At 40.0% G+C, this 15,026-nt stretch overlaps 1 protein-coding gene across 4 annotated transcripts in view; it reads left to right on the top strand.

Annotated features, from left to right (window-relative positions):
- The window catches only part of Macf1 (microtubule actin crosslinking factor 1), a 338,558-nt gene that overhangs the window by 195,152 nt on the left and 128,380 nt on the right, over nt 1-15,026 (top strand). For all 4 annotated transcript variants that reach the window (XM_029476566.1, XM_029476567.1, XM_029476565.1 and 1 more), the window contains 12 exons: nt 391-574; nt 835-1,004; nt 1,271-1,449; nt 2,258-2,396; nt 3,161-3,354; nt 4,568-4,730; nt 5,521-5,604; nt 7,157-7,264; nt 7,502-7,600; nt 9,563-9,715; nt 10,016-10,104; nt 13,176-13,311. In XM_029476566.1, the coding sequence (XP_029332426.1) occupies nt 391-574; nt 835-1,004; nt 1,271-1,449; nt 2,258-2,396; nt 3,161-3,354; nt 4,568-4,730; nt 5,521-5,604; nt 7,157-7,264; nt 7,502-7,600; nt 9,563-9,715; nt 10,016-10,104; nt 13,176-13,311 (1,698 nt within the window). The remainder of the gene's footprint in view (nt 1-390; nt 575-834; nt 1,005-1,270; nt 1,450-2,257; nt 2,397-3,160; nt 3,355-4,567; nt 4,731-5,520; nt 5,605-7,156; nt 7,265-7,501; nt 7,601-9,562; nt 9,716-10,015; nt 10,105-13,175; nt 13,312-15,026) is intronic.

Genomic DNA, 15,026 nt, shown 5'->3' with positions numbered 1-15,026 from the left:
CTAACATAGATTATTTAGTAAGACTGTGAATGTGGGAAGGACAAGGAACATTGTACAGTGGAGTTTGAGGGATAGTATGGGGCGGGGTTGCTCCTAATGTTGTTTAGATTAGAATGTTGATTATATAGATGAATTTGGTTATTGAAAATCAACATGTTTACAGTAATTCACTCATTCATTCAAGACAAAGTCTCACTCCGTAACCCTGGCTGGCCTGGAACTCACTCTGTCTGCTTTTGTCTGTCCTGTGGGTGGTATTAAAGATGTGTGCCATTATGCCCAGCAGATTTGTGCATTTTTGAATATATGTTTATAGAGTCAACAGAATCAATAAAAAAAAGGAGAGAATAAGTGGTATTTTTCTATTCTATTGTATTCTGTTGTCTTTAGCTTCGTTCCTTAGCACCAGGAGAGTGCCACCAGGTTATGAAGAACCTCCAGGCCCACTATGAAGACTTTCTACAGGACAGCCATGAGTCTGCCCTCTTCTCTGTGGCCGATCGCTTGCGAATAGAGGAGGAGGTGGAAGCTTGTAAAACCCACTTCCAGCACCTGATGAAATCACTGGAGAATGGTGTGTACACAAGGCAGAGGGAGAGAGGGAGGGAGGGAGTGCTCTTACCCACTGAGCCATCTCGCCAGCCCCCGTCACATTTCTTCAGAACCTTAATGCTAATATGTAATGCAGACACTTGAAGGTCAGGCAGGATATTTCCAACGTAAGACCTTGCTTTCATCAATGAGATTTCTGATCTGCTGGAGCCAGTGGTGCCCTTTGTATTAGCTCTATTGTCTTCAGGTGGAGCTTAGTGACCTGTGCTTGTGTGTTCACAGAGGACAAAGAAGAGACTTTGGCCAAGGTATACATCTCAGAGCTAAAGAATATCCGACTACGCCTGGAGGAGTGTGAGCAAAGACTGCTCAAACAAATTCAGTCTCCAGCCAGCTCCAAGACTGACAGAGATGCCAGGCAGGACATCACATTGAGGATTGCAGAGCAGGAGGTGAGCTGCAGGAGGAAGAGTAACTCCTTTTAGATTGAGTTAGGAAGTAAATGTGTGGCTTCTAAGAAGTGAGGCAATAGGCTTAGGTCAGCCCTGCTCAGGAATTCATCCATCCCTGCAGCCTGTGGAAGTGCCATTTACTACGGAAGAGTAGGATTTAAGCTTCAAATACATAATTGAATTGATTCATTTCCAATTGCAAATAGGACTACTTTCTAACATTTTTCACTGTGTCTCCATCTTTGTTGTGCATTTTGTTCTGATAGCACACACAGGAGGATTTGCAACATTTGAGATCTGACCTGGATGCTATTTCTATGAAATGCAACGTCTTTCTCCAGCAATCTCCATCAGGCACAAGTGCCACAACTCTGCGCTCAGAGCTGAACCTGATGGTAGAGAAGATGGACCATGTCTATGGTCTGTCTACTGTCTATCTGAATAAGTGAGTACCATGTCTGTGATCTCTCTACTATCAGTCTGAGTAAGCTGAAGTCTTAGATCCAAAGGGCAGTCATTTTCTATTGAGATTGTTCAATGAATGATCTGAAAGACTGCAGCTCTTGAAGAGTAGGTGTCTAGGCTGAGAAATTTTGGCTTTAGTTCCTAAGTAACATGGAATAAATCTATTTGAACTACAATAACAAATGCCAGTGTTATGGGTGAGGAATAAACTTGAATTGTTAGGTCTGTTTCTTATCACGTTTTTATTTGATTCGACACCTCCAGAAACAACACTTAAAGATAATAAGGAAAATAGAAAGAGACAAAGAATTAAAACTGTACCACACGTTAGTGTTTGAAACTCTTTTCCCTCCTCGCCCATCTCTACCTGTAACTTTGAGCAATGGCAGATCTTAGGTCTTTTGTTTCAAGTAGACTTTTGGTCTCACTCCTTCTTGCTACCACATGTGGCCTATCTTAGTGCCACTTAGAATTTCACTCTGAATTAGCTCAAACCAACAGTATGCATGATCAGGCTTTCTCACTTATACAAAAGCTTGTCATCATTTAATGTGGTAAAACTGATTTGGGCAATTTAAAGTTTGAGCTTAAGTAATCCACATTTTAGAACTCAAGTTCTTGGCATGCTGTGGTCCAGCCTTTGGGAGGGAGAGACAGGTGGATCACAGAGTTTAAAGCTAGCCTGGTCCATTGAGTAAGCTCCAGGATAGCCAGGTTTACGTAGAGAAATCCTGCCTCAGAGTGAAAAAAGTAGAGTGCTAATGAAGGAGTTGATCTTATCCCCGCAGGTTAAAGACAATTGACGTTATAGTCCGTAGCATACAGGATGCTGAGCTGTTGGTCAAGGGTTATGAGTTCAAGCTGAGTCAAGAGGAAGCAGTGCCAGCAGACCTCTCCGCTCTGCAGTCCCACCGGACCACCTTACAGGTTGGTTCTCTAGGTTTTTTGTTTTTTTTTTCTTTTCTCTCTCTCTCTCTCTCTCTCTCTCTCTCTCTCTCTCTCTCTCTCTCTCTATTTATTTATTAGGTATTTTCTTCATTTACATTTCCAATGCTATCCCAAAAGTCCCCCATCCACCCCTTCAATCCCCTACCCACCCACGGTTCTCTAGTTTCTTAAGAGGTTGATGCACAATTGTTTTGGGTTAACAGAGGATTCAGGGTGGGATAACTTGACACTGATTCATGTTTGCACTTGGATTAGGCACAGTGTTGTTTTAATGTATTTTAATAATGTGTTAGTAAAAGGGGAAGAGAAAAGGAAGCCTTTTCACCCGTCCAATCACGGCTTAATTAAACATACCCAACCTTTATATCAAAGAAACGTTGTAAAGTACTTTACTGTGACTTCATTGGACTCTCAAGAACTGCTGTGAGAAGTGAATTTTTGTTTCTTGACAGATGAGAAAACCAAGACCTAGTCAGCTACATAACTTTGCTTGGTCTCAAAACTAATATGTAGTAAAGTCAGGTTTCAAACAGGAAAACTATCTGCCCATTTTCCCATATGGTGTCCCAGATCTCCCAGTGTGCATTAAGAAAGCTGAGCCTGTCCTCAGCAGTGGCCTTTCCTGGGCCTGCTTTCTGGGTCACAGGTAACAGGGTGACTCTACTGTAGACACTGTCCTTTTGCTTGCCTTAGTTTTCTTTTAGCAAGGAAAATGTTTAACCTGTTTCTTGTGTTTTTTCTAGCACTGGCTAAGTGAAGTGAAGGACAAGAATTCAGTGTTCTCGGTTCTGGATGAGGAAATCACTAAGGCCAAGAAAGTGGCAGAACAGCCCCGGCACCCAGCATCAGAGCCAAACTTGGATTTGGAGCGTTATCAGGAGAAAGGTTCTCAGCTACAGGAGCGGTGGCACCGTGTCATTGCCCAGCTGGAGACCCGGTAAGGTCAACTATCAACTATTTTTACATTCACATTTAAAAGTAGAAATTCATACAGAGGTGTGTAGAATTTTAAAACAGCATGGATTCTGAACATGATAAGCCACAGAAAACACTGGAATCATCAATTGTAAGGCATACTTAAAACCCAGCACATATGGTCCACCATTAGGCTACAACCCTAGCCCGAAGCTCATTTTGAGAGCTTGTTTTGGAAGGGAAAACAGCGTTGGAAAGGTCACACATGAAAATAAAGCAGTAAGGGAGGAAAGAGATATCCGTTTAGCCAACTGGATCAGTTAAATCAACCCTACAATCAGTAGGGTGATAGGTACCTCAGCCAGATCACCCTTATATCCCAGGCTTGCTTTCAGCTAGCAGGAATACTGTTGGTAGTGCCATCCCTTATCTGATTAAGCCATTTATGACAGTGCCCCACCTAGTTTGGGGGATTAATTAGATTCTTGTATGTACTAGACAGGTTTCACTTAGCCACATCTCAAGTGATTTGTGTTCTTTTTAATATGGACTTGAATGGTTATATGATGACCCTTTCCTAAGGAGAGAACTTAGGTTTTCGTTCTTGTTTTATTAGGCTTGAATCTAATTTGATCTATTTTTAGAATGAGGCTTTATAGAATTTATGACTTCTTTCACAATTGCTGATTTAGTGGGTTCAAGTCACTTCTGTCATTTTGATGTCTTGCTTATGATGTGAGATATGACTAGTAGAGACAGAAAATTCTTCTTTCTTAGGCTAAGGAGGAGAGGAAAATATGCAGGGACAGACAGGAGTTTAATCAACTCATATAAGTCTGTATTGTCTCTACTTAAATTACTACCCTAAAGCTAATGAGATTGACAGATATCTAAAGATAACAACCTCTATCTTTCATCACTTCCTGCTACAAGAAATTACAGTCTTTATAAATCACAATCCTGTTACCCTAACAATAGTCTGTAAAGTAAAGATGTAAATGGTAAGTTTGACAAGCATTATCTTGAGATGCTTGACTCCATAGGGTTTCTCGGAGCTCTTAGGATTAGTTTTACTTACTGTTAGGACCCTGTCACAGACGTCACTCTGCCTTGCATCATTTATCCCCAAGTGAAATCCCGCCCTCCATGGTTGAGCCCACCTGGAGGCCTGAGTGGCTGCTCTCTATTTGTGTTAACATTAGGATTCTTGACAGTGCTTGCATTTGTTCCTACAGGCAATCTGAGGTAGAAAGTATCCAGGAAGTTCTGAGAGATTACCGAGCCTGCCATGGAACTCTCATCAAGTGGATTGAGGAAACCACTGCCCAGCAGGAAATGATGAAGCCTGGCCAGGCAGAGGATAGCAGAGTGCTGTCAGAGCAGCTTAGTCAGCAGACGGTGAGTGTGTCTGCAGAACAAGGGACAAAATAGAATCTAGCCCATCTTAAGATGACAATACTGCAGCAATTAAACCTCCTCCAAATGAGCAGACATCTAGGCCCCCTCTGTTGTTTGTGATTTTGAAAAAGATACTGATTTTACATTTAGGCCAGAGAGAGACCCATTAGGTCCTCTAATCCTGATTTTCTATGGCTATTTATTGAAACTATTAAACATCTCCATTTTATTTCTTGATATTATATTTTATTACACTAGGACTGGACTGTAGGGGCTTGAAAAACTATGAGTGGAAGAAAATGATTTAAAGCATTTTTGGTTGGTGTTTTACTTTAATACCATGTTATTAAGTACATGAGGTCTGACTTTAATTGTCTTGATTACAGGCCTGGCTTAATACTACTTACTAGCTAGAAAACATTAAGAAATTAACCACCTTTCAGTATTCTACTTCCTTATCCTTAAAATGGCCCAGTTTATTATTCCTTTAAACTGCCTGATGAAGTCATTGCTAAAACTACATGAGGCTCTACATGTAAAATATTAAAGGAATGTAGTTCTCAAAGTGTAGCTCCAAGACCAGCAGCATCAGTATCACCTTAACCATGGTAGAAATCTAGGTTCCTGGGCCCAACTCAAAACCTGTAGGACTAGCCCTTCAGTCTGTGACTTAACTAGTCTTTTTTACTGTGATGATTCTAAGGTTTGAGATTCAGTACCTTAGAATATGGTAAGTTCTCACTGCTGAGTGATGGTAGTCAATGATAATGTGTGTTACTTTGGTTTCTAGGAACTCTTTGCTGAAATTGAGAGAAATCAGACAAAGTTGGACCAATGTCAAAAATTTTCCCAGCAGTACTCTACTATTGTGAAGGTAATTGTACCATATCCCAGAAGGAATAAATGATCTCCAGCTTAGGAAGGCTACATTATCACTGTAAGTCCTTCTCTGCACGGACTATGAGAGCTCTGCCAGAGCCCCCACCCCTTAGAGGCTGTCTCTGAGCCAGGAATGACATTATTACCTGAGATGCTACTTGAAATGCCCTCAACCTATTGAATCTGGTTCCACATTTTTTTAAGGTTCCCCTAGATGAATTCTACACGTATTGATGTTTGAGAAACTGGGCCTATATCCTTGAAAGATTTTGGTCATAGGAACAAGGTGATCATATTTGTTTCTTAGAAAAGGTATCAGGAGCCAGGCAGTGGTAATGCAGGTCTTTAATCCCAGCACTCAGGAGGCAGAGGCAGGCAGACCTCTGAGTTTGAGGCCAGCCTGGTTTATCGAGTGAGTCCCAGGATGACCAAGGGTACACAGAGAAACCTTGTCTTTAGGGGAAAGGTATAAGGAGCATGAGAGTAGAAGTAGTAAGATAAATAAGTGAATAAGGGGCTGTTAAAATGAAGAGAGTTTGGAAGGTGGGGAGAAAGCACTCTGCAGGTTACAGGAGAAGCACGGGATATGAAGTAAAATGAGGAAAGGATTTGAAAACAGTTTCTAATCTGTACTGAATTAGGAAAATCCACTTTCTCTATTTGAAATTCAGTTTCTCCAAGAGTGAGATCAAAGAATTACATCAAATCACTGATTAAAAGCTCAGGATTCAGCAAGGTATGATGCACAGGCTGAGTCTAGGCCACACATTGTTTTGTATGGCCATTGAAAAAATTTAAAAGAATCATAATAGCCGGGTGTGGTGGCGCACGCCTTTAATCCCAGCACTCGGAGGCAGAGGCAGGCGGATTTCTGAGTTCGAGGCCAGCCTGGGCTACAGAGTGGGTTCCAGGACAGCCAGGGCTACACAGAGAACTCCTATCTCGAAAGAAAAAACAAGTTCTTATAATTAAAAACACACCCTGGGGATGTAGAGACTGCCACCAAGCCTAATGACTTACAGCCAGAGCTGTACAGAGAAACCCTGTCTCGAAAAACAAAACAAAACAAAAGAATCATATTTTATGATACTTTTTTAAAATAAAAGAATAAGAACTGGGCAGTGGGCAGTGTTCATTTGACAGAAACCTTGCCTGTGTGAAGCTCTGGCTTCAATTTCTAGTATCATGTAAGACTGAACTTAGCAATGCACAACTCTAATGCTAGCATTTGGAAGGATTAGGCAGGAGGATCAAAAGTTCAAGGTCTGTTTTTTTTTTTTCTACACTGGAAGTTTGAGACCACCCTAGGCTACATAAGGCCCTGGCCAATAAATACATAGATAAGTGTAAGTAAAGTTATTTTATAAATAGTCACACTCAATTTATGAGACAGAATCAATATTTCTGACAAGTAGGATGGCCCAATATTTGCCAACTTGTAGTCTAAACAAACACTAATGTAGTCCAGCAAGAAAACACTAAGTTTTTGTTGTGTGATATGTTAGCTATGATCTTAAGTAATGGAAGTCAAATTTCTCTTGTCCTAGGACTATGAGTTGCAGCTTATGACATACAAAGCCTTCGTGGAGTCACAGCAGAAATCTCCAGGCAAGCGCCGCCGCATGATTTCCTCTTCAGATGCCATCACACAGGAGGTGAGTGGAGGGGAGGAAACCATGTCTTCTGAGGGGAAGTGGGCGGAGTGGCTGTGCAAGGTGGGTTGGGAAGAGAGGAGGGTCTGTGATCGGGACGTGAAGTGAATAAATAAATAAATTAATGGAGAAAAAAAAGAAAACCTCATTTGTCTTATCTTTCTGCTTTCTTCCTTATTCAACTGTTGAATTTTACTTTTCTGGATAATAACTTATCTAAATTGTTCTTTTGAACTATAGTTCATGGACTTGAGGACTCGATACACAGCTTTGGTGACATTAACAACTCAGCATGTAAAATATATCAGTGATGCTCTCCGGCGGTTGGAAGAGGAAGAGGTGAGAATAGTTGGGTCCCCATTCTTTTGAAAGAATGATTAAAAATCCTGTGCTTCACCAGGCATGATGGTGTATCCCTTTAATACATGATACATGATGGTGTATCACTTGGGGGGCAGAAGCAGGAGTAGGCTAGCCTGATCTACAGGGCAATTCCAGGACAGCCAGGACTACACAGAGAAACCCTGTCTTGATAAACCAATAACAACAAAATGCTATGCCTCAAGCAGAGGGTGTAGCTCATTAGGATTGCTTGTAGCTAACATGTACCAAGTCTTCAAGTTGATCTATTAATACATACTAGAATTCCCATGCCTCATCTTTTAAAAGATAAATAAAATTCATGCAGCCATTTTTTTTTATAGTGACCATGTTCTAGAAAGTTTGGTTGTTGGTTCATTAAGCCAGTGCTCCTAGAGGAAATAGTTACTTTCTACAAGCCCCAGCTCACATGCACAGCCTGGTTTATGTGTATTTTTGTTTAAAGGCACTTTATTTAATGTGTATTATTGTTTCTTGGAAGCACTATAACTTTCTTTCTGCAACATGTTTATCAAAGATATAAGATTTGTCCCCATCATATTTATGCTCATCATTGTGGCAGGTGTAGAAAGCTGTGTGATCGATCACATTTTCATCTACACCATAGGAAACATGGAGAATGCCAAGTGAGGAGAGGCTATAAACTCTCAAGCTCTCCCCCAGTGACTCACTCCTCCAACAAGGCTCCACTTGCTAAAGACGGTATAACCTGTCCAAACAACACCCAGTAACAGGGACTGAGTGCTCAAATGCCTATGGGGATATTTTTCATTCAAACCACCATATAACAGAACCTCAGATAATGGCATAGGCACCAGGCAACTAGTTTCTTAACATACACTGCATCATTTTTGAGTAACCTTCGGAGTTTTGAATAAATTTTAGTGGGTGAAATTTTCCAAATATACAAATATGCCTGTCACTTCCACCTTTAAATATTTTCATTAGAGAAAGGGATATGTCTCAGACACTTTTCTGTTGTTAGGGTATGAAACCATGACCAAGTAAGCTTATAGAAAAGTTTATTTGGGGCCAGCAGTTTCAGATGGTTAATGTCTGTGATCACCAATGGAGAAAGCATGGCAGCAGGTAGGCAGGCATGACACTGAAACAGGAGCTGAGAGTTCATCTGGATCTATGAACATGAAGAAGAAGAGTACATACTGTTGAAATTACAAGTCTTTTGACACCTCAAATCCTTTCTCACTGAGCCTTCTCCCCCAACAAAGCCACACCTTCCAGTCCTTCCCCATCCCATCAATTGGGGACCAAGTAATCAAAACATGAGTCTATGGATGCACTCTCATTCAAACCACCACATAGGATAAGCAGAAATCTTCAGTAAAGCATAATTTGCTGGAGGAAAATATTAGAAACCCCCATAGTGTGTACAGTAAAATGCCATGACATTATTAAAAATAATGTAATAGATTTAAGTGAATTGGCATAGAAAGTGATTTATATTATATTAATATGTTATACTAGATATAATGATTTCAATAAGAACTATGTATCAACAAAGGTACAACACTGCATACAAACAATTTTAGACGTGTGTTTATGTGTGAACTTCTTGGAAATAGACTCTAGTGTATATAATATACATTTCCATTCCTGTTTTGGTCCTTTGTAGAAAGTATGCAATCTTTTTGTAATTACAAAAATCCTTGCAAGCTAAGTTTTCAAATACTCATACATAGACTCGCCTTGGAAATGAGATAGTAATATATATCTTTTGTCCATTATGTCAATGCTTACTCCATGTAGTCTCTCTGTTCTCTCATGGTTCTAAAAATTATTAAGCTCACAAGATTCTGTATATAAAGGACAATGTATTTCCTATCTGGCTTTGGAAATATAACACCAGGCCAGCCTAGTGAGACACTGATCACAGTACTGACTTTCTATTTCCTGTTACAGAAAGTAGTAGAAGAGGAAAAGCAAGAACATGTGGAGAAGGTTAAAGATCTTTTAGGTTGGGTGTCTACTCTGGCAAGAAATACACAAGGAACAACTACCTCATCTCACACTAGTGCATCTGCAGACATTGAGAAGGCCATTTTGGAGCAGCAGGTGAGTAGAATGCGCATCTCTCTCTGCACAGGTGGAATCATGCATGGAACAGTCCCCATTGGCTGCTCCAAAGACAATTCTCACTTTAGAAAAGGCTAACTCCAAGACTTTCAACAAACAACTTCAGCTACCTTTTTAAACTTACCTTTTTAAACATCTGTAGCCCATTTATAATGCCTGACCTAGATTGTATTTTCTCCTTGTTTTTTGAAATTTTATTTGAAATCATGTTTGACTCTTAAGTCTTGAATTTGAAAAAAAAAAAAAAAAAACAGTTACTTTTTTTATTTCTATTACTAGGTTCTGGCAGAAGAACTGACAACCAAGAAAGAACAAGTTTCTGAGGCCATTAAAACTTCACAGATCTTCTTAGCCAAGCATGGTCATAAGTGAGTCTGAGCTTTTTTCTGTTTTGTTTTGTTTTGTTTTATTTTTTTTAAAGATTTATTTATTTTATTTATATGAGTATGCTATAGCTGTCTTCACACACCAGAACAGGGCATTGGATCCCTATTACAGATGGTTGTAAGCCAGCATGTGGTTGCTGGGAATTGAACTCAGGATCACTGGAAGAATAGTCAGTTCTTTAACCACTGAGCCATCTTTCCAGCCTGAGTCTGACCGTTGCAACTTGCTGAATCCCAGTCATGATGAGAAGTTAGTCTGGAGAATTCCTACAAGAGCCTGAGGAGATTTTGTTTTGTTTGTTTTGTTTTGTTTAACCTTCTCAGCTTTGGGGAGAAATCTTAAATATGATTGACATGGGGGAATTTTAGAGGATGAGAGGCAAGTGTAAAATAATGAATGCAAGAAATGCAGTAGATTACAAAGCTGACAAAGATTCAAGAGGTATTAAGGGGCTAGCAAGATGATTCAGTACATAAAGGTTCTTACCCCCAAGCCCAATTAACCTGAAGTCAATCCCCAGGATCAACAGGGTAGAAGTAGAGAATAACTGCCCAGATTTTCCTCTGCCCTCTGTATTTGCATGTGCCTGTGCAAATACACATACAATAAATAAATGTATCCATTTTTACAAAGAAATTAATGATGGTGAATCTATGGGTTTCGTCACATGGAAAATCATTAGAAAAACTGCTAGATTAGTGGTTCGTGCCTTTAATCCCAGCAGAGGCAGGGAGAGCTCTGAATTTAAGGCCAGCTTGATCTACATAGTGAGCTGTAGGCCAGCCAAGGCTATATATAGTGAGACACAATATATAATCTCAAAACAAAACAAACAAAAGCCCTTCTAGGCTTCTAGCATAGACTGTATGATGGTGCCACTCACACAGATAAGAAACACAGACCCAGGAGTGAGCTGCAGAATAATATAACTTAGACATTGTTGGCTATGATAGCCTATAGAACCTCCTATAGAGCCTATAGGAGTGAGTGGAAATGCCTAGGATGTAGTAAGATTCATAGATTCCTTTTCATTCCTTAGTTACACTCAACAAAGATTCCCAATGGGCAGTTATGTAGGAAGTTTGGAAATAATTACAGAAGTCTAAAGAGACAAAGATTTAAGTCACTAATGTAGTAGAAATCATATGGGTAAATTAACCTAAATGGACTTTCAGGTCTTCTCTGTAAAGGAAACTTAACATGACTATGAAAATATTGGTGAGTAATACCTCAGCACCCAGGAAAGTTCAAAAGAGGAGGGAGGGCTCAAAAGTCAAGAAGGATGGATGAATATCCAATATATTTGGCTGTTGGAACTTTTTGGTGGTATTGGTGAAAAGTTGGGTGAAGTCAGAGTCAGTATGATGAACCGTAAGCAAATGAGAGGTCAGGAGGCCGAGGAACTGAAATTCAACTCCTTTCCTAAAGCGTGGTTGTAGGAAAGGAAGGCATTAATACAAGAAATGAGAAACAGAATGCCCTCTCACAGACCTTTTACTTAGAAGGTGGAAGACACTTACCTCTGTTCATGGACTGCCTTAAGTTCAGCAAAGAGCTAATAGGAAGGAGGGGAGCGAGAGAGGTTGGAAGTAATTGGTAGGTACAAAGTACAGTCTTTTTGTTTGTTTGTTTTCAAGACAGGGTTTCTCTGTATAGCCTTGGCTGTCCTGGAACTCACTTTGTAGATCAGGCTGGCCTCAAACTCAGAAGTTCTCCTGCTTCTGCCTCCCAAGTGCTGGGATTAAAGGCGTGCACCACTACCGGGCCAAAGTACAGTCTCAATCCGCAGTCAAGACAACTTTTCCCCTGCAGTGTGGGGGAAAGGGGTGTGTCAAGGTGACATTGTCAAGGGTGAGGTCCAAGGAAGAGAAGTAATAGCTAGTTGTCTGTCTGTATCTTATTTTTAAATAGAGGGTTTATTGAAGATTAGGGTAGTGCTCATGCAAAGTGATAAAGGGATTAACCGAGGACTATCACCTGGATTTTCTAAGGGACATACTAAGGACCAGTTAAAATTATAAACCTGTAGGATTTCTACTGTCTATGGGATACCTCCTCCTTCAAAGGATGTATTTGACATCATGTGGGATCTTAGAGATTTGGTTTTTATCTAATTAATGAGTGGACAGGCAAGACTAATATTAAAGACCTGATTAAGGAAATCCATTGCAGGGTTTAGATGCCAGAGATAAACTGAAGATAAATAGAGAAAATGATAGGCTCAGAGCAATTTGAAGAGTCAAGGAAGGCTTGGGGGAATCTCAATCAGTTTGTAGGAAATTCTAACATAGTTCATTCTCAGAATTAATATGGGGGAGGCAACCAACTTTTAGGTTTCACCAGATTCAAGAGGTGAACCTCTAGGATGACAGGAAATAAATAGCTGTGGTGACAAACCCATGGTGATATTAGGTGACAGTATCTTGTTTCCAGCCTAAAGCAAAGGTGGTTGAATAGTAAAACTTGGAGTTAAGTAAGCATTGCATGGTGGTAATCCCATCACAGGAAGCTAACCCAGAAGGGTCACCAGCTTAAGCTCACCCAGCCTGGGCTACATAGAGACCTGATCTCTTAAAAACAACCCAAACCAAACAAAAATGGCTAAGATTGGGAGAGGAAACAAGGGGAAAGGGGTGTGATGAGCAATGTGCTCACCAAATTAAAGATGACTAGGTAGGTGATAGCTAAGTGAGATTTAAATTTGTTTAAAATGAAAATAACTGTGGAAGGAGTAAAGACATATAAAATAAAACTATATCATACATTTTTAGGTCTAATAATTTAACTGAACAATTATTTTATATTATTTCAGCATCCAAATTTGTTGTATATGAGTAAGGCTAAGAAAGCAAGGAGGTCATTTTGATTACAGTTGCAGCACTATAAGCATAGAGTTATATAGCATTGACATCACTAAGAATCATGAGATGCCAAAGTTGAGTATAAGAGACTGGATGTATTCAGATAATCTATTCATGGCAACAATATAGCAGTTTTGAATATAGTTTGGAGAATTCTTCCCTTGAGAGAAATATAATGCTTCATCCTTCAGGCTTTCAGAAGGAGAGAAGGCACAGATCTCTGAGCAGTTGTGTGTGCTAAACAAGACTTACCATGACCTTTGTGATGGTTCTGCAAACCAACTCCAGCAGCTCCAAAGCGAGTTGGCTCAGCAGACGGAACAAAAGGTATTTTTACTTTTTGGCTCCATATATTATGGAAGTATTTTAAATGGTATGAAAGTGGCTTTGCTGATTGAGAGTCATGTTCACTAGCTTGCCATGACCAATGTGACTTAATATTTAACCTCACCTTAGCAGCCATTTGTCATGTGTTTCTTTCCTGGGGTTCCATGATGTGTTGGTCAGTCAAAAATATCAGAGGGCATTTATAGCAAACCCTCTGTTTCTGGTCTACTCCCACCTCCATCCACATTTTACCATTGCATATTGGAAAACAGTTAATGAGAACTTAAATTCTGTATTTGTATCTGATCACAGGTCAATAAGATTATACTCCTTTGAGACATTGTCACCCAAGAGTTGATAGCCAAGGGTTGTGGATATTGGCAAGAACATGCTTATAACCCTCTTCCTTCTGTAGCGTGACCAGGGAGAGTGAACTTCACTGACTGAGACGCTGGTTCCCCTCACCATTCATGGCCATCCTATCACATAGCACATTACCAGTTCTCACCTCACCTTCACTTTTGAACCACATGGAAGTCATTATAGTTGCTGTCGATTGTCTTAAGTTGTTTCTGGATATTTGTGTGTGTGTGTGCATTTAACCAAGTTATATACATGTGTCTCTGGGATATACAGTGTATTTGCCTGCTTATTTCCTATGTTGTGAAGCAATGGCCAGTTTATGTGGAGACAGCTATCATGGTAAATCATATTTGTTCTATATGATTCAAAAAATGATTATTCAAAACAAAATATACTTGATTCTGAAACATGGATATAAATTTATAAGTTCATAAAGTCTACAGGATAGAAGCAGTCCTGCTTTGATAGTACATTTCCAGGAAGTGTGTGCTGTTATGGAATTTTCAGTGTAAAGCAGCCCACTCTAGTGGCTGTTGCTTCACCATATAAGGGAGTATGTGAAAAGTTTTAACAATTGCTTGCTGAGAACATCCAGTTCTCATTTTGAAAAGTTAAAGAGGGGTGGGAGGGGGAAGAGAAGGACAAGGACAAGCTGCTGAGCACCACTACATTGAGCATGATGTGTCCCTGTACTGTGTGTGTTTCATGTAAAGTATTGTTCTGATTAACTGACATCCTTGCTTACAAGTTTCACTAACCCTTTGGAGTTTAAGCACAAATGCACAAAGGGAAAAGAGGACGACCTGTTTGGGGTTCTTTTTTGCAAAAAAACAAACAGTCGCATGCTGGACGCTAACACCAAGCTTACACTGTGTATGTGATACGGCTGAGCTGCTCCATAAGGCTCTATTTCCTATCTGCCTGAGGCGTGCTCTGCAGTGTGGGTAAGTAGACGCCTTTTATTTTCTTTCCTTTTCTCCCTGTCTTTTACTGCTCATCTAGGTCACAATGTCCATGTTTGGTAGACTGGATTTCTCTGGATTACTTCCCAGTGCAGTGCTGCCTGACTAGCCTTCAGTTATGAGGGTGTTAGAAGGAATTCTGAAGGCTTTTCTCTTTGGCTCAATTCCAGGCTTTTTTTTTCCCCAATGTCAGCATTTTTGAGATTATAACTCTTACAGAAGAAATTACAATAGTCTTCCCTTTTGTTATAACAGGCTTTATATGGATTTTTTTTCTTTTCTTTTTTTTTTTTTTTTTTCTTTTTGGTTTTTTGAGGTAGGCCCTGGAACTTGGTCTATAAACCAGAATGGCCTTGAATTTAGAGATCCTCCTAGCTCTGCATCCCAAGT

This window comes from Mus caroli, chromosome 4, assembly GCF_900094665.2.
Source record: "Mus caroli chromosome 4, CAROLI_EIJ_v1.1, whole genome shotgun sequence".
In the NCBI taxonomy this organism is placed as follows: Eukaryota; Metazoa; Chordata; class Mammalia; order Rodentia; family Muridae; genus Mus; species Mus caroli.
The sequence above is the reverse complement of the archived record's forward strand: the minus strand, read 5'-3'. Positions and strand labels throughout refer to the sequence as shown.